The sequence below is a fragment of the Carlito syrichta genome, unplaced genomic scaffold (genome assembly GCF_000164805.1).
Source record: "Carlito syrichta isolate Samal-C Ts95f unplaced genomic scaffold, Tarsius_syrichta-2.0.1 Scaffold290103, whole genome shotgun sequence".
Classification (NCBI taxonomy): Eukaryota; Metazoa; Chordata; class Mammalia; order Primates; family Tarsiidae; genus Carlito; species Carlito syrichta.
In genome coordinates this window covers 80,696-102,679 of record NW_007234199.1, presented here as the reverse complement: position 1 = coordinate 102,679, position 21,984 = coordinate 80,696, and the positions used below count along the sequence as shown (strand labels likewise).

General features: G+C 41.8%; 1 protein-coding gene across 2 annotated transcripts in view; it reads left to right on the top strand.

Moving 5' to 3' along the window:
• The window catches only part of MARCH8 (membrane associated ring-CH-type finger 8), a 109,708-nt gene extending 87,947 nt beyond the window's left edge, over window positions 1–21,761 (top strand). The window contains exons 4-8 of one of the 2 annotated variants that reach the window (XM_021710578.1): window positions 14,935–15,023; window positions 15,232–16,077; window positions 17,686–17,866; window positions 19,852–19,999; window positions 20,590–21,231. In XM_021710578.1, the coding sequence (XP_021566253.1) occupies window positions 14,935–15,023; window positions 15,232–16,077; window positions 17,686–17,866; window positions 19,852–19,999; window positions 20,590–20,894 (1,569 nt within the window). In that variant the 3' untranslated portion in view covers window positions 20,895–21,231. Of the gene's footprint in view, window positions 1–14,934; window positions 15,024–15,231; window positions 16,078–17,685; window positions 17,867–19,851; window positions 20,000–20,589 lie in introns of both variants that reach the window. The other variant, XM_008054399.2, reaches the window with a different exon arrangement.
• Window positions 21,762–21,984: the final 223 nt, after the last annotated feature.

Sequence of the window (21,984 nt, the reverse complement as noted above, 5' to 3'; positions counted from 1 at the left end):
CTGCCCAGGTTTCTAGTCTCCTTCCTTGATAGTCTGTGACAATACCAGCACAGGATGGCAGTGGTGCTCCTCTCTGCTTGCTTCGCTTGGTGTATCTATTACCGTGCATATCAGGAACTTTTCACTTTTTAATGATTGCCTGGTATTCTTTTCTGTAGATGTAACTATATTGCCTTTAGGTTGATTTTAGCCCTTTGCCATCACCAACAATGCTGTGTACAAACTTATTCTAGCAGGTGTGTAAGAATGAATTTCTAAGAGAAGAATTACTGGGATAAAGTACCTGTGCCTTTGTCATTCTGAGGGCAATTACCATCCTATAGAAGTTACCCTTTGCTTTTTCACCAGTATAAGCATGCCTATTTTCCTACCCTGTTGCCAACACAGGTATTATTTGATTAAAAAAACTTATTTTGGCCAGGTTGGTTCAAGCCCAGCACTGTGGGGCGCCAAGGTGAGAGGATTGCCTGAGCCTGTGGGTTCGAGACCAGCTTGGGCAGCATGGTGAGACCTTGTCTCTACAGTAAATAAAAAATTAGCTGAGCATGGTAGCACATACCTGTAGTTCTGACTACTTGGAAGACTGAGGCAGAAGGATTGCCAGAGCACAGCAGGTTGACATTGGGGTGACCATGAGTGTACCACTGCACTCCAGCCTGGGCGACAGAATGAGACTCCAATTAAAAAAAAAAAACAAAACAGAACTTGTTTTGCTCATGATGTCATCCCATTGTAGTGTTAATTTGTATTTCTCATTATGCTGGAGGTTAAGTGTCTTTTCATGTTTCAGACCATCTGTGTACATCCTTTCTCATTTTTTTCTGTGTTATTCATTTGGTATACTGTAATTTGAGTTCAGTTGTAGATATGAATTCTACTGGCCTATTACCCTCCTTATTCAGTCTTTCCTTAAGTTCCTTCTGGCTTAAACACAAGCTAACCCAAACAGACAATCCCTATGGCCTTACACCTGTTGATGTAACTCAGATGGGCAAGTTCAGTTTTTTAGGGACTTGAGACACCAAATGTTTAAACGTAGCTTTGCTGGTAAATGAAAAGAAGGTCCAGTGGGGGTCTGCACAGAGAAGGAGTGAGTGGTAGGAGGCTGAGCAGTAACCTAGTTGAAGGAGTAAGAGAAGGAAGTGAAGTAAAAACTCCAGGGAAGGCACACTGGTGTCCTACACTAAGAAAGTGGTATGCGAATTCTGCTAGATGAATGTGCTATGATAGCAGGTTCTCTCAGAAAGGAACAGAGAGAAGGGGAATGCCAGTTTCTGCCATGGATGTATAAAAAGTTTTATTTTCCCCGTATGTCCTTGGTAGTCTTATTAAAATCATTTAAAACTATGAATCTGATAGGGAAGCCAGCCCCCAAGAGACTTGAGTGTAACAAAGCAAATAATCTAAAAGTACTTACCATTCCTAAGAAATAAAATAAACTTGGATTTAGGCTTGGACAGAATCCAGAGGTTTGTTTTCCTGTAATTGATTACAACATATTAAGAAGAGGGGATTTTTAAAAGAATTTTTTTGTAGTGAGATTACTTTACATTCCTTTCATGACTGGAAAGTCTTTCATTTGACAACCAACAGGGAACTTTAGGAACAGAGGTCTTAAGTTTTCTTGACACTTTGGATTTTCTCATTATGAACATTTATATCTTTTATCAGTAACCGCTGAGTCCTATGTGATCTGATCCTGTAGAGAGAAGACTATAGATGTTTCCTGAAATTTTGTGCAATGCAGATCACTGAGGCTAGTACTGTATGCCCCCTACCCCCAACCCACATCTCCCCTGCTCCCTCATGCTGGCATGCCTGCTGCTCTTAGAAAGAGCAAAAGCAGTCCTGTGGTGTGGAACTTCTAAGAGGGAATTGCTGACCTTTGACTATATTGACTTCCAGAGTCTGACTATAGAACCATTTTTGTTATATATATATATAGCATTATGCTCCAGATAAGACCTCATCCCCTCCCATACAGTTTACCCTCCCTTCAGAATACAGGAAAGTATTTCCAAGATGCCCTTTCTTACACATGCTCATATATATATATGTTAATTTGTATTTATAAAACACATATATATATGTTTTAATAGAGACAGGGTTTCACCATGTTGCCCAGGCTGGTCTCAAACTCCAGGGCTCAAGTAAACCTCCCATCTCAGCCTCTTAAAGTGCTGGGATTACAGGTGTGAACCACCATGTCTGTCCTTGGAACCGTATTTGAAGCTATCAGCTTCATTTTGTTGTTGACCAGGCCAGTCTTTTAGATCCTTGTTGTTTGATTGATAGATTTTACTCAGCTTCATCCCAGCAACAAATAAAGCTCTTTAAAATTGTTTTAGTGACTATTTTGCTTGTGTATTGGTCCTAAATTTCAAACTGATACTCTTCTTTAACTGGTGACAGAAGGAGCTTCTTATGGGACCTGTGATGGTCCCATGAATCTTGCTGGTTTTCTTGCTATTATTGAAGAAATCAGCATTTGTTTACGTTTATATTTATGTAAAATAACAATAAGTAGATTTTTAAAATGTTACTGAAATCTTATGATCTGATAAGAGGGGAGACTCTTCTCAGTCATCAGGAGCCTTGCACATTACCTGCTGAGAGTATTTTGAAACGTTTCTGTGAGTTTGGAAAGGGTGAACTGAGGGCAGAAACACAGGTAGAGGATGCTGAGGCAGTGCCTGTTTCCTAAGTAAATATTGAACAGCAGCAGCAGCATCTTCCTGGTACAACTCCTTTCTTCTTTTGGAACTCCTGCTAGCATCATGCTGGGCTTGATGTCTGCTACAAGTGCAGGTACACCTGTGTGAGTTCTTTGTGATACATCAGACAGGGAAGCACATGGAGAAGTGAACATGGGTCCTGTCATGTGTATGAATAGTCTGACTGTTTCTTTGATGCAGACTCTGTTCTGCAAAGGCTCTTTCCTCCTGCCTCTGGCCTTTCCCCCTAATCATGGACATGCAAGGATGTGATCATTACCCCAAAGTAATCTTTTTAAAATATGGATTAAAGTTCAGAACTAGAGTTCAGAACTTCAGTTTCCCATCTGATACCTTCCTTCTCCCAGGACACTGACCCTGTAGGCATTATGCTCCAGATAAGACCTCATCCCCTCCCATACAGTTTACCCTCCCTTCAGAATACAGGAAAGTATTTCCAAGATGCCCTTTCTTACACATGCTCTTATTAAGATAACAGGGAGGAGGATAGCAGGTACTTTTCTCTGCTGCCATCCCTCATGGGGAGGGGGTTCCTTTTATTACTCAGGCCCAGTGAGCTTGACCTAGCAACACAGAAAGAAGAGGTAGCCTCATAACAGTGAGGGGACAGGGATGTGAATATAGCTGGGCATTCCTTCCTCTAAACCTACTTGGGGAGGTGGGGTTATAACTCTCACTTGTCTGCAATACATACACCATGGACAGCCTGTGGCCTTTATGATGCATATATAGATGCTGAACAGCACTGGTCACCCTCAGAAGTAAAAGCAGAGAGCAAGAAGTCCAAGAAGGCTTTCAGTCCCCAAATAGTGTTAGGACTAAATGTCAGAGAACAGGAAGATTGTAGGAATTTGGGGACCTCAGCATGGGTACCCTCAACCTGCATCCCTGTAGTAGTAATACTAAATCCCTGGTACTTTAAAAAAAGGTCTTGAGTTCTCATCTTAGGGGCAGAGGAACCCCCAAGGGGTGGAGCCTGGGATGGCTGCTGGAGGAGGACGCTGGAGAAAGGACACTAGTTTGGGCAGTCAGGTCTAGAGGATGTGGAGGATGTAGTACCACAATGTTCACAGGGACCCTGAGATGCCCATCATTTATTTGAGGAAGAATTTTGACAAAGTAGTTATGGGTTATTTTGGGGATGTCATTTTTGTGTCTTCAAATAAATTTTAGATTCTAAAGAACTTTGACCATTAGTGCTTTTAAGAACACATATCCAATGTCCATATGCACATTTAGTTGGAAAATAAATGTAGATTATTTGGTGACTCAGAAGATATGCTAATTGGGTAATATTGTGTGATGTCAGATACACATACAGCATGCTAATAAGTAACTTCCTAAATCACGTTTCTTTATGTTGAGTCGGATTTAAAGTGATGTTTAATCTCTGTGCTGGGGAGTAGAAACATCAGTCCAATAAACATCTTAGTCAGAGTCTATCTTGGCTGTCTCTAGACCAGTGCATTTGCTTTTTAGAGGGGCGGGAATTTGGGGCCATATTTGTTCTGGTGACCAATGTCAGAGGAAGTGCCAGCATGAGAGTGTACCCTTGGGGGTGGTGCTTAGAAGAATTGGGGGCTGGGGCTAGGTGTAGGCCTCTGCCAGGGAATTGTGGGCCAGGGTAGAATTCCCTCACGTCAAGGAGTTAGTAGGGCCAAGAGCCACTTGAGTGGGCCTGGGGAAGGTAGGTGGTAATACGGATTTCCTTGTGTTAGACTCATAGCACTATTTTCTTGGGGTTGTTTGAGTTGCATGGAGCAGATGTTCACTTTTAATCATTTCCTTAAGGAAGGAAGATTTTTTTTTCAGTTTTTAAATATTGTTTATTATTGAAAACTAATCTAGCAAATAACACACATTAAGACATGCTAGAGATATCTGTACTAGTACCTGGCTGTAGAACAAAACTTTTATCCTATATCATCTGTTCTAAAAGCTGTTCCTTTTCATCTTCTTTATGTATTCTATGTATATTCCAGAAGTATTTTGGTACAAAGAAATGTTTTCTAGTTTGTCATCAGATTGTTTTTATTGTATTATTGCAACCATATTATCACATCAGGAAGACAAATTTTGTTCCAATGGCATATGACGTTTTGTCTTTCACCATTAAACCACATGGGGTAGTCAACATGTAATAGTAAAACCCTAAGTCACAGTGGCTTAAATTTGAGGGAAGTTAATTTCTCTCCTAGGTTAAAGAAGTCCACAAATAGACAACCCAGATTCGTAGGTAGCTTATGGTCTTCTATCTTTACTGTTCCATCTTTAACATAACTTCTCAAATTTCAGTGGGATTTCTCAAGGTCCTACCTGCACATCTAAATTCCAGCTAGATCAGGTGGCCTCTAACATGCCAGTGATCCCTGCTTCTTGAAAATTCCATTGCCTTGAGTGTGGGCCAAATGTAGTGACTTTCTCCTAATGAACAGAATATAGCAAAAGTGACAAAATGTCACTTCCGTGATTTAGTTACATAGCTTTCGACTTCCATCATGCTAGTACTCTCTGCCTTGCAGGAACTCCCTCTCTTGTCTTCTCACCTGCTTGCTCTGATGAAGCAAGCTGCCATGCTGAGAACCGCTCTATAGAGAGACCCATGTGGCAAAGAGTTGAAGATGGTCTCTGGCTAACACTCAGTGAGGAATAGAAGCCCTCAGTCCAACAGCCATGAAACTGAATACTGCCAACAACAATGTGAGTGAATTTAGGAATCAAATCCCTCCCTACTGAGCCTTGAGATGACTGTAACATAGCCAACACCTGGCTTACAACCTTCTCAGAGATTCTGAGCTAGAGAACTCAGGTAAGCCATGCCTAGATCCCTGCGCTGCAGAAACTGTAAGATAATAGTTGGAATTTTTGTTGTTGTTGTTAGTTTGTTTTTAAGTCGGAGTCTCACTGTCACCCCAGGCTGGAGGGCAGTGGCATGTGTTTTTGTTTTTGTTTTTGATGACTGTGAGAGTGGTGGAAACTAATGAGTCTTGATAAGGCTAGCCAGGGTCCCAGAGGCTGGAGTGGGAGGCTGGGGCCCTCTAGTGGTGATTTTGGTATCCTCAGCTCAGCTACTCACTGTCCCTATTTCTCTCTGTCCATTTCTCTTCCCATTGTGGTGCGCTCTCTTTCTCTGAGTTTTATTTTCTTTCTTTCTTTTTTCTTGAAAGCAGGACTTATTGAGAGGACAGAAAAACTCCTACAATGGGAGGGGACCCTAAGGGGTTGCCTGAGTTCTTCTCTTCTCTTATTTTTTAATTTTTAATTTTAAAGATGTGGGGTACAATTCAGGGTTAGGCATACAAATGTTTATTATGCAGGTACCTTGTTGATGAGGTGTGTCCCTCCCTCCCCTGGCAGTTTCCCACTACTGCCAATCCCTTTCTTATAGTATTGTGGTAATTGTTCAAGGTCCACTTCTGGGTGAGAACATATAGTACTCTGTTCTTTGTTTCTCTGATAGATCACTGAGTATGATAGACTCTAAATCTGTTCAAGTTACAGCGAAATCCAGTAGTTCTTCTTTATGGCTGCATAATATTCCTTTGTGTATATGTGCCACCTTTTTTTTTTCATCCAGTCCGATTTTGATGGGCAGCATGGTTGGTTCCATGGTTTTGCTATGGTGAAAAGTGCTGCAACAAACATATGTGTGCAGGTATCTTTTTTTTGTAGAATGATTAGAGTTACTCTGGGTATATTCCCAATAGGGGGATTGTGGGGTCATATGGAAGGTTAATTTGTAGTTCTTTCAGACATCACCACACTGTTTTCCAAAGAGGTTGCACTAGTTTGCATTCCCACCAACAGTGTAGATGTGTTCCTTTTTTCTGCATCCTCACCAGCATCTCTTGCTTGTTTTGTAACTGATGGCTATTCTTACTGGGATTAGATTTGATTTGCATTTCTCTGATGATTAGTGAGGCTGAGCACTTTTTCATGTGTCATTTGCCTTCTTTTGAGAAGTGTCTATTCCTGTCTTTTGACCATTTTTTAATGGGACTGTTTGGTTTTTTTCCTTTTGGCAAGTTTGAGCTCCTCATAGATCCTGGATGTTAGGCCTTTGTCAGACATACAGTTGGTAAATATTTTTTTCCCATTCTGTGGGCCGTCTCCCTGCTTTCTTGATGGTTTCTATTGCTTTGCAGAAGCTTTTCGGTTTAATGGGTTCCTCCTTGTCTATCTTATCTCCTATGGCATGGGCACTTGAGGTTTTGATCAGGAATTGGTTGCCAGTTCCAATTTCCATAGGGTGTCTCCTGCATTTTCTAAGGTTCTTATAGTTTGAGGATTTATGTTTAGGTCTTTGATCCATTTAGTGTTGTTTTTTGTATATGGTGATAGGTAGGGGTCCTGTTTCAATCGTCTGCATGTGATCGGCCTATTTTCTCAGCACCATTTACTGAATAGGCTCTCCTTTCCCCAGTGGTTGTTGGTGGAGGCTTTGTTGAAGTTGACTTAGATGAGAAATTGCGGTTTTGTTTCCGGAATCTCTATCTTGTTCCATTGGTCCGTATGCCTGTTCTTGTACCAGTACTAGGCAGTTTTGATTATTGTAGCCTTATAGTAAAGTTTGAAGTCTGAAAGTGTGATACCTCCCACTTTGTTTCTTTTGCTGGGGATTGTTTTGGCTATTCATGGTCCTTTGGGTTTCCATATGAATTTTTGCATTGTCATTTCCAGGTCTGAGAAAATGATGTTGGTAATTTAATGGGTAGATTAATGTATCTGTAGATTGTCTTTGGAAGGATGGACATCCTAACATTGTTGGTTCTTCCTATCCATGAGCATGGAATATTTTTCCATTTGTTCATGTCTTGATTTCTTTGAGCAGGGTTTTATAGTTCTCATTGTAAAGGTCTTTCACTTCTCTGGTTAGGAAGATGATGAGGAATTGCATTTTTTTTCCTGGCTATTGTGAATGGGATTGTGCTTTTTATTTGGTTCTCCGCCTACTTGTTGCTGGTGTATAAGAATGTGCTGTTTTTGCACATTTATTTTGTACTCTGAGACTTAGCCAAAGTCCTTTATCATTGCAAGCAGATTTTTGACAGTCTCTTGGATTTTTGAGTTATAGGATCATATTGTCAGCAAAGACAGATAACTTCCTCTTTTCCTATTTGGATAACCTGATTTCCTTCTCTTATCTAATTGCTCTAGTTAGGACTTCCAACACAGTGTTGAACAAGAGGGGTGAGAGTGGGCAGCCTTGTCTTGTTCTGGTTTTCAGGGGAAATGTTTCCAGTTTCTGTCCATTAAGCAATATGCTAGCTATGGATTTATCCTAGATGGCGCTTAATATTTTAAGGTATGTTCCTTCATATATCTTGTTGTTTGAGGGTTTTTATCAAGAGAGGATGCTGGATTTTATCAAAAACTTTTTCTGCATCTAATGATATAATCATGTGGTTTATGTTTTTGCATCTGTTGATGTATTTAGTTACATTTATGGTCTTGCAGATGTTGAACCACCTACTTGGTCATGGTGGATGATTTTTGAGATGTGTTGTTGGATATGATTTGCTAGAATCTTGTTGAGGATTTTTGCATCTATGTTCATAAGGAATATTGGCCTGTAGTTATCTTGTTTTGTTGGATCTTTGCCCGATTTGAGTGCCGGAGACCAACTCCAGCCGGGTTCAGGGTATCCCAATCAGAGACGGCGTCGGCGATTGGGGGGAAGTGGGAAGAAGAAAGAGAGAGAGAGAGAGAGAGAGAGAGAGAGAGACTGGACTCCGTCTAGTGCAGAAGCTGTGTGTGTGTGTGTTAGTTATTGGGAATTACAACGGGTCTTTTATACACAAAGTCAGATGTGGGAGGGGCGTCCCCCACCCACCAGAAACCTTAATGCATGAAAACTTAATCAATGATTGCCTTTAAACCCTTTTCATATGATAATCTTAAAATCCCATAACAAAGGATAACCTAATCTGTGACTGACATATTCTATAAACCTTTTTCATTCTAAGCTGATTGATTTATGTCAAGTTAAACAATTCTATAGAAGCTCAAGTATTTACTTTACAAACGAAAGTGGCCCATCCCAGAATGTTTGAAATGTGGCCCAGCCCAAAGTTCACAGTGGGCTACCTGCAAGTAACCCAGCCGCATTCTTTCAACAAAATGCCTGTCTTCTAAAACTATATTCTACAATTTACACGTTCAATAAATCCTAAGATCATGACCCAGAAGCCTGTGACCAATACTAAGGCTCTTAGATGTGACACAAGTTTGAATTATAAGTTGTGTGAAAGCCAAAACTGCAGTTTGTGGAAGAATGGGAGCAATGAGCTTCTAAAGTTACCTTGTGTTCATCCTGATCTCAGAGTTTTTGTGTTTTTTGCTCACAGGAGCTTAATCTGGTTAGTGCCGAGTAGAAAGGGGGAGGAAATGGGGTCAAATAGCTCCCGAACGCATCCTAGTGGTCTCGGGGTCAACGGCCTTTCCTAATCCCTAACACTCAGTGGGCCTCCATGGCTGGCTCCCAACATTTGGGTATCAGTGTTAGCTTAGTAAAATGATTTGGTGAGAATTGCATCTTTCTCAATTACCTGGAATACTTTCAATAGGATTGATATCAGCTCCTCTTTGTATGTTTTGTAGAATTCTACTGGAAAGCTGTCTGGTCCAGGGGTTTTTTGTTTGTTTTGTAGTAGTTGTTTTATGACACAGTCAATTTCCAGGGTTGTTGTTGGTCTATTTAGTGTCTCATTGTCTTATTGTTTCAACCTTGGGAGTTTGTGTGATGTCAGAAAGTCCTCCATATCATTGAGGTGAATCAAGTTTGTTTCGATACAGGTGTGCATAGTAATTTCTGATAATCTTCTGTATTTCTTTGAGGTCAGTTGTGATTTGATCTTTTGTATTTCAGATTGTGTATGTTTGGACTTTTTCTCTCTTTTTCTTGGTCATTCTGGCTAGGAGTCCATCAATCTTGTTAATTCTTTCAAAGAACCAGCTTTTTGTTTTGTTGATTTTTTTTGGATGATATTTCTGTTTTCTGTGTCCCATATTTGGGCTCTAACTTTGGTGATCTGGATTCTTCTGCTAAAGTTAGGATTTTGGTGGTCTTCTCTTTCCAGCTCCCTTAGGTGATTTGTTAGACTGTTAACTTGTGATCTTTCTATTTTCTTCATGTGTGTCCGTAGAGATATAAATTCCCCTCATAGAACTGATTTCATGGCATCCCAGAGGTTTTGGTAAGATATTTCATCATTTTCATTTGTTTCCAGGAAATCTTTTAATTTCTGTTTTGATTTTGGTGTTGATCCAGTAATCAATCAGCATCATGCTGTTTAGTTTTCATGTCTTTGTGGACTTTTGGGAAATTTTATTGGTGTTGATATTTATTTTTATTCTACTGTGGTCTGAGAAGGTGCCTAGCAATATGTCAATCTTTTATTTATTTATTTATTTTGAGTTGGAGTCTCACTCTGTCGCCCAGACTGGAGTGCAGTGGCTACTCCCAGCCACCGCAGCCTTGACCTGCTGGGCTCTGGCGATCCTTCTGCCTCAGCCTTCCAAGTAGCTGGAATTACAGGCATGCACTACCACGCCCAGCTGATTTTTTTATTTACTGTAGAGATGAGGTCTCGCTGCCCAGGTGGGTCACGAACCCACGGGCTCAGGCAATCTACTCACCTCAGCCTCCCAAAGGCCTGGGATTACAGGCTGAGCCACCGAGCCCGGCTAATATGTCAATCTTATGGAATTGGCTTATGCTTAATTTATGGCTGAGGATGTGATTGATCTTGGAGTACGTTCCACGTGGTGGTGAATAGAATGTAAATTCTGTGGTTGTTGGGTGGAATATTCTGTAGGTATCCATTGAGTCTATTTGGTTGAGTATCAAGTTGAGGTTCCAGATCTCCTGGTTGATTTTTTGTCTTGATGATCTTTCTAGGGCTGTTAGTTGGTATTTAAGTCCCCAGCTATAATAGTGTTAGAGTCAGTATTAATAGTGTTAGAGTCAGTATTAATTCCATGTTTACTTAGTAGTTGTTTTATAAATGCTGGTGCTCCTGTGTTGGTTGCATATATGTTTAGGATGGATTTTTCTTGTTGATGGATTGAACCTTTTATCATTATGTAGTGTCCTTTCATATCTTTTTAAATTTTTGATACCTTAAAGGTTGTTTTGTCTGATATTAAGATCGCAGCTCCTGCCTTCTTTTGTGATCCATTTGCCTGGAAACTTGTCTTCCGTCCTTTAACTTTGAGTCTGTGTGCATCCCTTGTGGTGAGATGAGTTTCCTGGATGCAGCAAATAATTAGGTCATGGTTTCTTATCCAGTTTGCCATTCTGTGTCTTTTCAGTGTGCATTCAGTTTGTTCATATTCAGGGTGATTGTTGAAATATGATTGTTTATCCCCATCATGAGATTCTTATAAAACCATTGTTTGTTTGCTTGTTTTCTTTCAGTTTTGGTATTGATGTGTATGTGTGTGTGTTTTCAAGTCTTCTGTTGTGATGTAATCTCTGTTGATTCTGTACTCTGCTGGTCTCTTGGGAAGTGTGTGGTCATTCTTTTTTTTTTTTTTTCCTGTCTTTTGTGCTTAATACCTTTTTAAGGATCTCCTGTAGGGCTGGTCTGGATGCTGCATAATCTCTTAGGGATTGGCTGTCTGGGAAGGATTTTATTTTTCTATCACTGATGAAGCTGAGCTTGTCTGGGTAGGAAATTCTTGGTTGAAATTGTTTGTCTTTGAGGACTTTGAATGTTGGACTTCAGTCCCTTCTTGCTTGTAGTGTTTCTGCTGATAGGTCTGCTGCTATTCTGATTGGCTTTCCCGATAGATAGTCTGACCTTTCTCTCCTGTTGCTTTTAGAATTTTTTCTTTTGTGCCTATTTTGTAGGGGAATTTCTATGTGTTTAGGGGTTGGTCTTCTCATTTGACGTCTTGTGGGAGTTCTCTGTATCTCTTGAGATGGGGAAAGTTTTCTTGGATAACCTCCTGGAATACTTGCTCCAAGTTGTTTTCCATTTCCCTTTCTTCTTCTGGGATGCCAATCAGGCATAGTTTTGACCTCTTGATATAATCGCATATCTCTTGTAGGCTTTGTTCTTTCTTTGAGTTTTCTTTTTATGTTTTTTACAGATTGGGTTAATTCCATGTTCTGGTCTTCAAGTTCTGAGATTCTTTCTTTTGCTAGATTAATTCTGCTTCCATGTTTGTCATCTTGTTATTTATTTCCTGGATGACATTTTTATGACCAAAATCTCTAAGTTATTTAAGTTTTACATCTTGTCTTTCTTGAGTCTTATTCACTCTTTTCATCCATTCCCTAATTCCAGTCACATTCTGGGACCAGTCCTTAGTGACTTGCATTGTTTGTGCTCTGAGGTCTGATTTTTCAGGCTTTTTGTCTTTGTCACTCTGGAAATTACCTGTGGTCTTCTGTTGGCTTTTTCTCATTTGTGACAGATCTCTCTCTTTTCTCTTTAGTTGCATTATTCAGTGGCAGTGGGAGAGGCTTTCACTTCTGATGTTTGCTCAGCCCTCTATTCTTCCCTGATCTGGGCTCTGGATTTGTTCTGTTTTGAAATAGGACTGTGGGTGGGAAGCTTTGCTGTCTCTTATAGTTTTGAGAGTCAAATAAGGTACAGGATGGGAAGGTTGAATTCAGAAATTACCTACATATTACAATGTTCCCTGATTGTGTTATGGGTTCCCTGAGATCAACTCCCCACCACCACTCTATATGATGATGCAGTGGGTTTGTATGTATTCCCCCTGAGTCCAAGATAATAGCAGCAATGAGAAGTACAGAGAAAAATAGAATGAAATAAGATGGACAAAAATTTTTTAAAAATAAAAAAATGAAAAAGAAACACAGAACAATGAAAGCAGAAACCAAACCAAAAAACAATTGAACACACACACACACACACACACACACACACACACACACACAGACACACACACACACAGACACACACACCCCAAAACAAACTTGAATAACAACAAAGCAAAACAAAACAACAATGACAAAAAAAGCCAGGAAAACCAAACACATGCACACACCAAGCACAAAATGAATGGAGAAGAAAAAGAGAAAGAACAGAAAAAAAAACAAAGAAAAAAATAGGAATTCAGATTGAACCTTCACACATATATCATACACACATTAAAATAAAAAGAAGTGAAGAACAAAAGAGCAAAACCAAACTAACAGCAATAACAACAAAAACTGAAAGATGAGCACTCAATCATTCGCATACACATAGTGGCAGTTTCCATAATTGTTCCTCTCAACTGCCCCTCTGCTGTCTCCTGCAGAGTTTGACCTTACTCACTTTTTCTCCAGTGTCCAGACCAGGGAGGGAGGAGTAGACAGTGGGGGGCGGGGGGCTGCAGTCTTCTCTTCCCACTCTAGTATTGTCAGGGGGATCCCCTCTGGTGAGGAGGTATGGGATTGTCTCTTCCCCAGGTACTGGCAGGGAGTGTTTCAGCCAGGCTGTCTTGGAGTGGTGTCTTCCTATTGTGGCTGATGTGTAGGCTTCGCCTGGGTTTGTCCCTCTCAGTTGTCCTCCAGCCGTGTGGGTCTGACATTCAGAGGATTGCTGGGAGGAAAGAGTTGGGTCAGCCCGGGACTCACCACTGATCTCTTTGGAGGTCTTTCTCATCCTTTTCTGGTCACACCTTTGTCTTGCAGCTGAATCAGGCTGGGAGTGGGGTGCCTGAGCCTAGCACTCGCCCTGTCCCTTCAAAGTTTGTGGTTTCAGGATATTCCCTCTGGGTCACGATCAACCTCCGAGTAGTTGATCCACTGGTCACAGAGATCGGGTCTGTTTCTCCATGGTAAGCAAGTCAGAGCACTTTCCTGTCCCATTTTCAAGATGATGGCAGGGTACCTCTTTTGTCTTTTCCAGTGGGACTCTAACTCTGGGTTCCCTCTGCAGCCCTTGCTGCCGGTGTCCAGCCAGACACTGCAGTGGTGAGGCAGAGCCTGGAGCCAGCAGTTTCTCCCACTGGGGTTGTGAGGCAGAGCCTGGAGCCAGCAGTCTCTTCCCAAAGTTTCTTCCCAGGAAGACTTTTGTCTGTTAAAAAAAATTGATGCTCAGTTTCTGCATCCTGGGAAGTGCTAGAGTCCAAGCCGAGCAGCTGTGGCACAAGCCACTTCACCAGGAGAGCTCTGTCCACTTGCTCATATGCCCCCACTTAGTCAGTCTTTCCCAGCAGCTTGTTCTCGGGAAGGGTTTTGTTAATTACAAAGAAGGAAAATATGGCACTCGGCTTCTGTGACCTGGGGAGCACTAGGGTCCAAGCCAAGCAGCTGTAGCACCAGCCACGTCACCAGGAGCACCCTGGCTGCTAGCTCCTGAGTCCTCACTCAGTCAGCCTCTCACACTCCCACTTACTCACCGACACATACACAGAATTTTCCATACCCTCACTCACTCATGCCGGGACTTGCATGGCCTGACTGGCTGTTACCATTTTCCTCCCTCAGTTCTTTTCTTTAATTGTGATTGTTTACCACTCGGAGACCCTGTCCTATCCCATAATCTCTCACTGCATGTTTTTTTCAAATTTAAATTTTCTTGATTATTTTTCTTAATTCACAATTCTAAAACTAGACCTGTTGAGAGTACTCTGTACTGCTCTCTCTTAGGCCCTGGGTTGAGCCATGGATTGGTAGCCTTGTGGTCAGGCTGTCTCCCCTTTTTATAATAGATGTGGCAGAGTAGTGAGGTCTAATAGAGCAGAGCATGAGCACCATGCATAAGATTATGAGGTAAGAAAGAGCTCTCAAATCTGCCTGCCTTGATTAGGGTTATCTCGAGAACTAGGTGAGACTGCTGAGGGATGCAAATTCTAGGAGAAGCAAGGGCTGGCAAGCATAGTGTCTCACATTTCTTTTACATTTTCACAACACCTTGTGGTACTTGGTATCTTGATTTATGTATGAACTAATTATATTTAGATTCTTGGGAAATGAATGGCCACTGAACCTGCAGGTGATTAGTGGTGTCCCATGGATTCAAACATTCTTCACTATACTTTTACCCACAGATAAGAAAAAAGAGTACTGTTTGATTTGTTTTGCTTAGGGTTGTAGGGCTTTAATACATGTTTCTCATTGAGTAGTAGGAAATAGCAGACATTCTTAGAATTTCTACTCATTGCCATTCAGGAAATGGTGCACACAGTCCCTGTGGCTCTTTTCTGAATACTGATCGGAGGTGTGTCATTGCAGGCTGGGAGTCCTCCATCAGCATCAGCTCCGGCTCCGGTGTCCGCCTTCTCTCGTACTTCTGTTACACCATCTAATCAGGACATCTGCAGGTAAACTGCTTCAGATACTACGATGACCAATGTGCAGCCCAGAAATAAGCATTAATGTGCCTTTGGTCTAAACAATTAGTTGGCCCAGTTTTATGTGCTGTTTGCTCACCAAGTTACCCATGCAGGTCTCATTTCTTCACTTTGATGTCTGTTCTCCTTTAAAATTGTTTTTACTTTCTGTGCTTTTATCCCACTGTTCTGCATGCAGTTCCAGTGCAGTGTTTTCAGAGTGTTATCACCACAGTCCTGTGCAGTCTGCTGTTGTCTTGAAAGCTTCTCAATGCCAGAGTTCTCTGACACAAGGGCTCACTGTGACAGTTATCTGTAAAGACACATTGCAGGCGTCAAAGAGAAATTCCTTTGGTTCAGAATGGGTCCAGGCCTTGAAGCCTGCTAAGAATGCCAAAGCCAGAAGAACACTAAAGTTCTCAAAGTCCCTAAACGATGTGGGTGAGAAGACCCAGGATACTGTGGAAAGTTTTGACTATGTGGAAAGAACTTGTTCTGAAGGAAAATTAATACTCCCTCAAGATCCATGTTTCAGAATTAACAGGTTCCATCATAAGGAAAAGAGAACACTGAACCACAAACTTCTTGGCAATTCCAAACATTCTTGTGGTTCATCCCTTTCTGCCAATTGTTCAGCTGCCTCAGAGGTGGAAACTGGCAAGAGAGACATGCACGTCTCGCTGTTGGAAGAGAAAGCAGATGGTGAGGCCATATCCAGAAGCCGTCGACTGCTCCGGTACCTGTTCTCACTCTCACATGGCTCAAGTACCAGCAGCCTGCACAGGTTTCATGAACTAGAGAGCTGTGCCGTTCACCTGAACGCTGCCAAGTCCTCCAGTGGGCTGGCAGGGAGCACAGGCTTCTGCTCTGACGAAATGGGAGATGACGACGTCTTTGAGGACAGCCCATCTACAAAACTGAAGAGCAGAGTCCTGCGGGCACCCCTCTGCTCCACGGAAAAAGACAGTGATCTGGATTGTCCTTCTCCCCTCTCTGAAAAATGTCCCCCCATATCTCCTGTGTCCACATCAGGGGATGCCTGCAGGTTGGTTTGCCAGGAAGTGCCATTCTAGCCGTCTCTGCTCATACCCCATACCCTCACCTTGCTTTAATATGTGAAGTTTCAGGAAAATGAAGTAATAGACAGTTGTAGCCAATTGTGGGTTAGTCATTTTCTCCAGGAGGATGGAGTGTTGATATCATTAAAAACTATTTTTTATGATGTGGGTCCCAAGATAGTTTCACAAATGCTAAAAGAGGAAGAAGCTACACATATTAAAGGCCGAGCTGACTCTTCTCAACTGAAAATAAGTAGACTTGGCATAAAGAAATTGGAAGAAGAAAAATAGTTTCTCCAGCTTTCCAGCTTGATAGTCCCAGATTTTAAGCATTTGCTACCCCTTCAACCTCTTTCTTAGTCCTTGCTTACCCCAATGTGTATGGGGAGTGGCTATTCTCCTCTAGTTCCTTCCTTTTCATTTGGGTGCTGATACCCATGCCCAGGTATTGACTTACTTCCCACCTTTATTGTCCCTTGTGCAGTACCCTTTTGTCACCACTCTTGTGACCTTTCCCCAGTCTCCCCTCCTCAGTTCCAGCTGTCATCATTTCCAATAGTTGGTTCAGAAACCCCTCTCACTAAATCAGATAGCCTGAGAGCCTACCTGAGGCCAAAGCTCAGCTCCTTTCAGGCCAGGTATCCCTGCCTGTTCTCCAGCTACTGGGAAAGACCCCTCTGTTTCTCAAAAGCTTATTAAGTTCCTTTCGGGTAGTAACTATATCTTGATACATATTTCTTTGGCAATAATGAATGCTTTTGAATTAATTCTCACTGCTATAGGTGGACCTAAAAAAAATAATGAAATTGCAGCACCTTATAATGGTGAGGCTTTTTTTTTTGGGTTTTTTTTTTTGAGTTGGAATCTCACTCTGTCGCCCAGACTGGAGTGCAGTGGCCGCTCCTGGCCACCGCAGCCTCGACCTGCTGGGCTCCGGTGATCCTTCCGCCTCAGCCTTCCAAGTAGCCGGAATTACAGGCATGCGCTACCACACCTTGCTGATTTTTTGATTGTAGAGATGAGGTCTCGTTGCCCAGGTTTTTTAGGTCCTGGCGATGTACTATACTCTTTGTTTACTTCCTAAGAGAGGATGGAAATGTGTGGTTGTCTGAAGGTGAGGTCAGCGATTATAGCTAAAAAGCAGATGTCATCTTTTAAAGTCATTGTGGTATTTTTGGAAAGTGGAAAACTGGTTTTGTTTTGCTTAGAAAATTTTCTCTATTTTACCCTCTTATGTTGTGGGAAATGATTCTCTATTGCTTCAAATTATTCTTTCAGTGAATCAGTGAACTTCTTAAGTCTTACCAAAAAACAAAAACAAAAAAAAACTACTGCTTTGTGCTTTGTCATTTCTTACATCATTTTTTCCTCTCTGTTGCCAAATGCCATCCAGACTTTCCATGTTGGTGCGGTAAGCTAGAAATTTTTAGTTTGCAGTAATTGTTTTCATTTGCGTTCGTATGTTTTTGTGTTTGTAGTCACTTATGTGATGTTTGTTTCTGAAAGTTTTCTTTGGGGGGGATTTACCTTCACCAAAGTGTCACCTTCCTTATTGGGTGGGCTCCTCACAACAACTGGTTTTCCTTCTACTGTAGGATCTGCCATTGTGAAGGAGATGACGAGAACCCCCTGATCACCCCCTGCCACTGCACAGGAAGCCTCCACTTTGTGCACCAGGCGTGTCTGCAGCAGTGGATCAAGAGCTCCGATACACGCTGCTGTGAGCTCTGCAAGTACGAGTTCATCATGGAGACCAAGCTGAAGCCTCTGAGAAAAGTATGTGTGAAGAAAGGGTGCTCCCAGAAAGTGCTTTACTCTTTCTGGAGAGTGATCACCAGAAAATTAGCATCTCAGACTGTGGAGCCATAACTTGCCTGTGTTCATTTATTTAAAAAGCCAGAACAGGTACTTACATTCACCATTGTAGAGATTATTGTTTCTGGTACTGATTTTCAAGTCTCTCCCCTCAGGAAGAACCTCTTTCTGGCCATTCATTTTTTTTTTTTTTCCTCCCTTCAAACTAAGAATACGTGTTTCTCTGTGTCTGTCATCTGGCCCTTGACTACAGAATGTTTTGTGACATATCTTTATCAGTATTTAACTTTATATATATTAACTGTTCATGTCTTACCTCTGATTAGGACTATATATTAGAGATTAGTATCTCTCCATGGTACTCAGCACAGTGTGGCACAGTGTGGCACACAGTAAAGTTATTTATACACCTGTGATAAGTATTTTCTGGATGAGAGAGTGGGTAGGTGGATAGGGGAGGGAAAAGAACCAACACATTATGTGACATGTGACTGGTCTTCGGGTCCCATGTCATTGTTCCCTCTTAGAGGAACTTTGTCTGAGGCACTGGCCTCCCATTTAAATGTTGACTGTTTCAAACATTTCTCCAGATGTTCAGCAAAGAAGGTTTTGTTTGAAAGAATAAAAGACTGTTCCTATCTCAAAATGGTAATATATAAATTGCAAAGGGAATCACATAATCAAATAATAGCACACGTTGATGCCAATTAAATGCTGAATTATGTGATAGTAGAACATATTAGAGAAGGAGATGCTCATTATGGGCTAGAGTGCTGGGAAGTGGAGTGGTGGTAGCATCATAGAATGTTGAGTTTCAGAGCAGTTCTTGGAAGATCACTAGGATTTGGAGACATAGTAAAAGGAGTCTAGAGAGGCCAAACTGTCTGTGGAGAAAAGCATACACCAAAAATATGAGGGTGAGAATTTATGGGAGTATGCAAAGGTCAAGCTACATGTGTTGTAGGAAATAGCAGGAATCGGGGAGCAGGGAACACCAAGACACTGCCTTTCTTTTAGATAAGAAGCCCAGAGAACTTGCTAGTATATAAAACCCTAGCAAAAAGCAATTAGATATGAGAGAAGAATGGGTAAACTACATGAAAACGTTGCCCCAGTAAAAGCCTTACATATATTGGGTGCCTTCTCTACGCTAATCTCTCAAGTGAGTCTTATGACACCTTGACAATATAGGTAGTCCATGAGACTCTATTTTCACCTTACCCTACATAGACTCATTTGGAAAGAGACTGTGACTAGAGTTGGCAAAGGATATACAGAGTGTTTACACTTTGTTCTTTCTCTCTACCTTTATGTGTTTTCTTCTGATTCGGAAACCAGTAAATGAAAAAGAGAATCTGGCTATTTGGAGTAAATTAATGAGCTCCTAGAGGAGATGGGACTGGCAGAGTCTGCTTGTACCAGGAACTCTTAGCATCGATTTCGAGCTGTTGCTGCCAAAGTAGCAGAGGACCAAAGAGTGAGCGCCTTCTGCCATTCACCTTCACAATGTAGTGTGACCCATCTGCTGGTGTGTTGTGGCATCATCAACCCTCTTCTGCTTGTCCATGCCAGTTAGCAAGTCAGGGAGGCTAAAAATGTAGCACCTGGGCCTTGGGCCAACATACTGTTTTCATTAGGACTGAAATTATAGAATCTTCTATCAGACCATTTAATGTCTGCTTGCAAGAATAAGCACACAAGGGGATTGCTGATGGTAGTTCAGCACTCATCTCAATCCCAGCTTCTTTTCATTGCATAGAAAGTTGACTGTGCCTGTACCTGGCTAAAGCCAAGTGATTTAAAGAGAACAACATTGGGAAAGTTCATCTAGTTTGAGAAAATGGGAGGGGGAAGGAAAGCCAACCTTACCCATCTACAGTGCTCTCACCCCATTATAGCCTTTCACTATGATCCTAAGTCTCACCCTCTGCATGTTGTCTTTCCAGTGGGAGAAGTTGCAGATGACAGCCAGTGAGCGCAGGAAGATCATGTGCTCAGTGACGTTCCATGTCATCGCTATCACCTGTGTGGTCTGGTCCTTGTATGTGCTCATTGACCGCACTGCTGAGGAGATCAAGCAGGGGCAGGCAACAGGTAAGTGCTCATGCCAAAAAGTGAGCTCAGCACCAGAGGTCCTGGATAACACACTGGAGTCTCAGGATTAGAGCATTGTTCCAGTCAGACTGCAAAAGTATGGGTTTCTGGAGGGGGACATTATAATTAGGAGGCACCAAACATCCTTTTTGTATGTTTCTCATACTGTGTTAGTTTTTGAAACCCAGTCAGAAGTGATCAAATTGTGGAACATGAGAGTCTCCACAAACTACCTCTTAAAAAAGCAGGATAAAAGGCAGTTGGACACTATCTTCTATCCCTCCTTGATGAAACATGATTTGATGAGTTAGGAATCCATTGGTCAGTGGCATGTACCTGTAGTCCTAGTGACTTGTGATGCTGAGGCAGGAGGATCACTGGAGCCTGGGAGTCCAAAACTGCAGTGCTCTGTGATCACACTTGTGAACAGCCACTGCATGCCAGCCTGGGCAACATAAGGGCTCATCCCCAAAACAAAGCAAAGCAAAACAACAACAACAAAATTCACTGGCTATGGGAAGTTCAGAAATTGTGTTTTATTTACTTCAGATCTTAAATAAGATCTAATAGGCTGAGTTTTTCCCTTCCAGGAATCCTGGAGTGGCCCTTTTGGACTAAATTGGTGGTTGTGGCCATCGGCTTCACCGGAGGACTTCTTTTTATGTATGTTCAGTGCAAAGTGTACGTGCAGCTATGGAAGAGACTCAAGGCTTATAATAGAGTGATCTATATTCAAAACTGTCCAGAAACAAGCAAAAAGAATATTTTTGAAAAATCTGCACTAACAGAGCCCAACTTTGAAAATAAAGATGGACGTGGAATCTGTCATTCTGACACAAACTCTTCTTGTTGCACAGAGCCTGAAGACACTGGAGCAGAAATCATTCACATCTGATTGTGTGGGGGTATAGTTTTCTTGGACGTCCATGAAGAGCTGAAGGAAATTGTTTACTGCCAATTGTGTACCTTTAATATGTCCTTTAATAGCATAGACTGGGCAGGTGACTATTTTTAGTAGCTTCTCTTTTTCTGAACCCTCCTTAATGAGTGTCCTGGAAAGCCCTCCTATGGGCCAGGCATGGCTGGGTCCTGTCTCTGCCAGGCTACTCGGTGGGAAGGAAAGGTGGAAGACCCCATGATGCCATGTAGGTGAGCTGACTGAGTTCCCACCCATGGTACTGAGCAGAATGAGAGAATAAAATGCCAAAACTGAGGGAAGAGCAGGAGCAGGGGCTCCCTGATATGCAGTCTCTTCCGTTTTTTAGCAGTCTCGCCCTGGAGCAGAAAGTTGGGGAATGTCTAGCCATGATGAGAGGATTCCTTTTGCACCCAGGAGAGCCTGGGGAGACAAGATTGAAACAGCTCCTCCACACATAATCTCCTGCCCACCTCTGCTGATGCAGTCCCCTCAGTGCTCTTGAGCAGGTGGGGCTATGGTGCTCTGTGTGGTGGCATGTGACTCACTGAGCAAACAGCACTTTACAGAAGAGAGTCTTTATTTTGTGATATGTGTTTCCAGTGGGATTGACACTTAAAAGTGCATTTCATTTAAAAATCTTCCGTTTGTTACCCTTGTTATCTCTTTTACATCATAATCTAAAATCCTTTTTGCCTTATATATGCTAAGAAGCATAACATCCACTCTGTGTCCATAAGACAGACTTGTGAGTTTCAAACAGGACAAACAGGTTTGAGCCTTTTTCATAAGAGATTTCATGGGAATTAATGGATGTTAATGGCAATTATAGCACAATTCCTGTGCTTATGAGCCTGTTTTTTGACAAGTCCTTATTTCATAGGCCTGCCTCATATGTTTTTTTGTCAACGCTGAAAAAAGGGTTTTTGAGATCTAAAATGGAAGGAAAAGAATTGAGGAATTATAAAACTGAATATTTTAAAAATATTCCTTTACAGACATATCTGCAGCTGGTGCTGGCTTCACACTGGAAGAGCAGCCATGTGCTGTCCTGGCCAGGACATGTGTG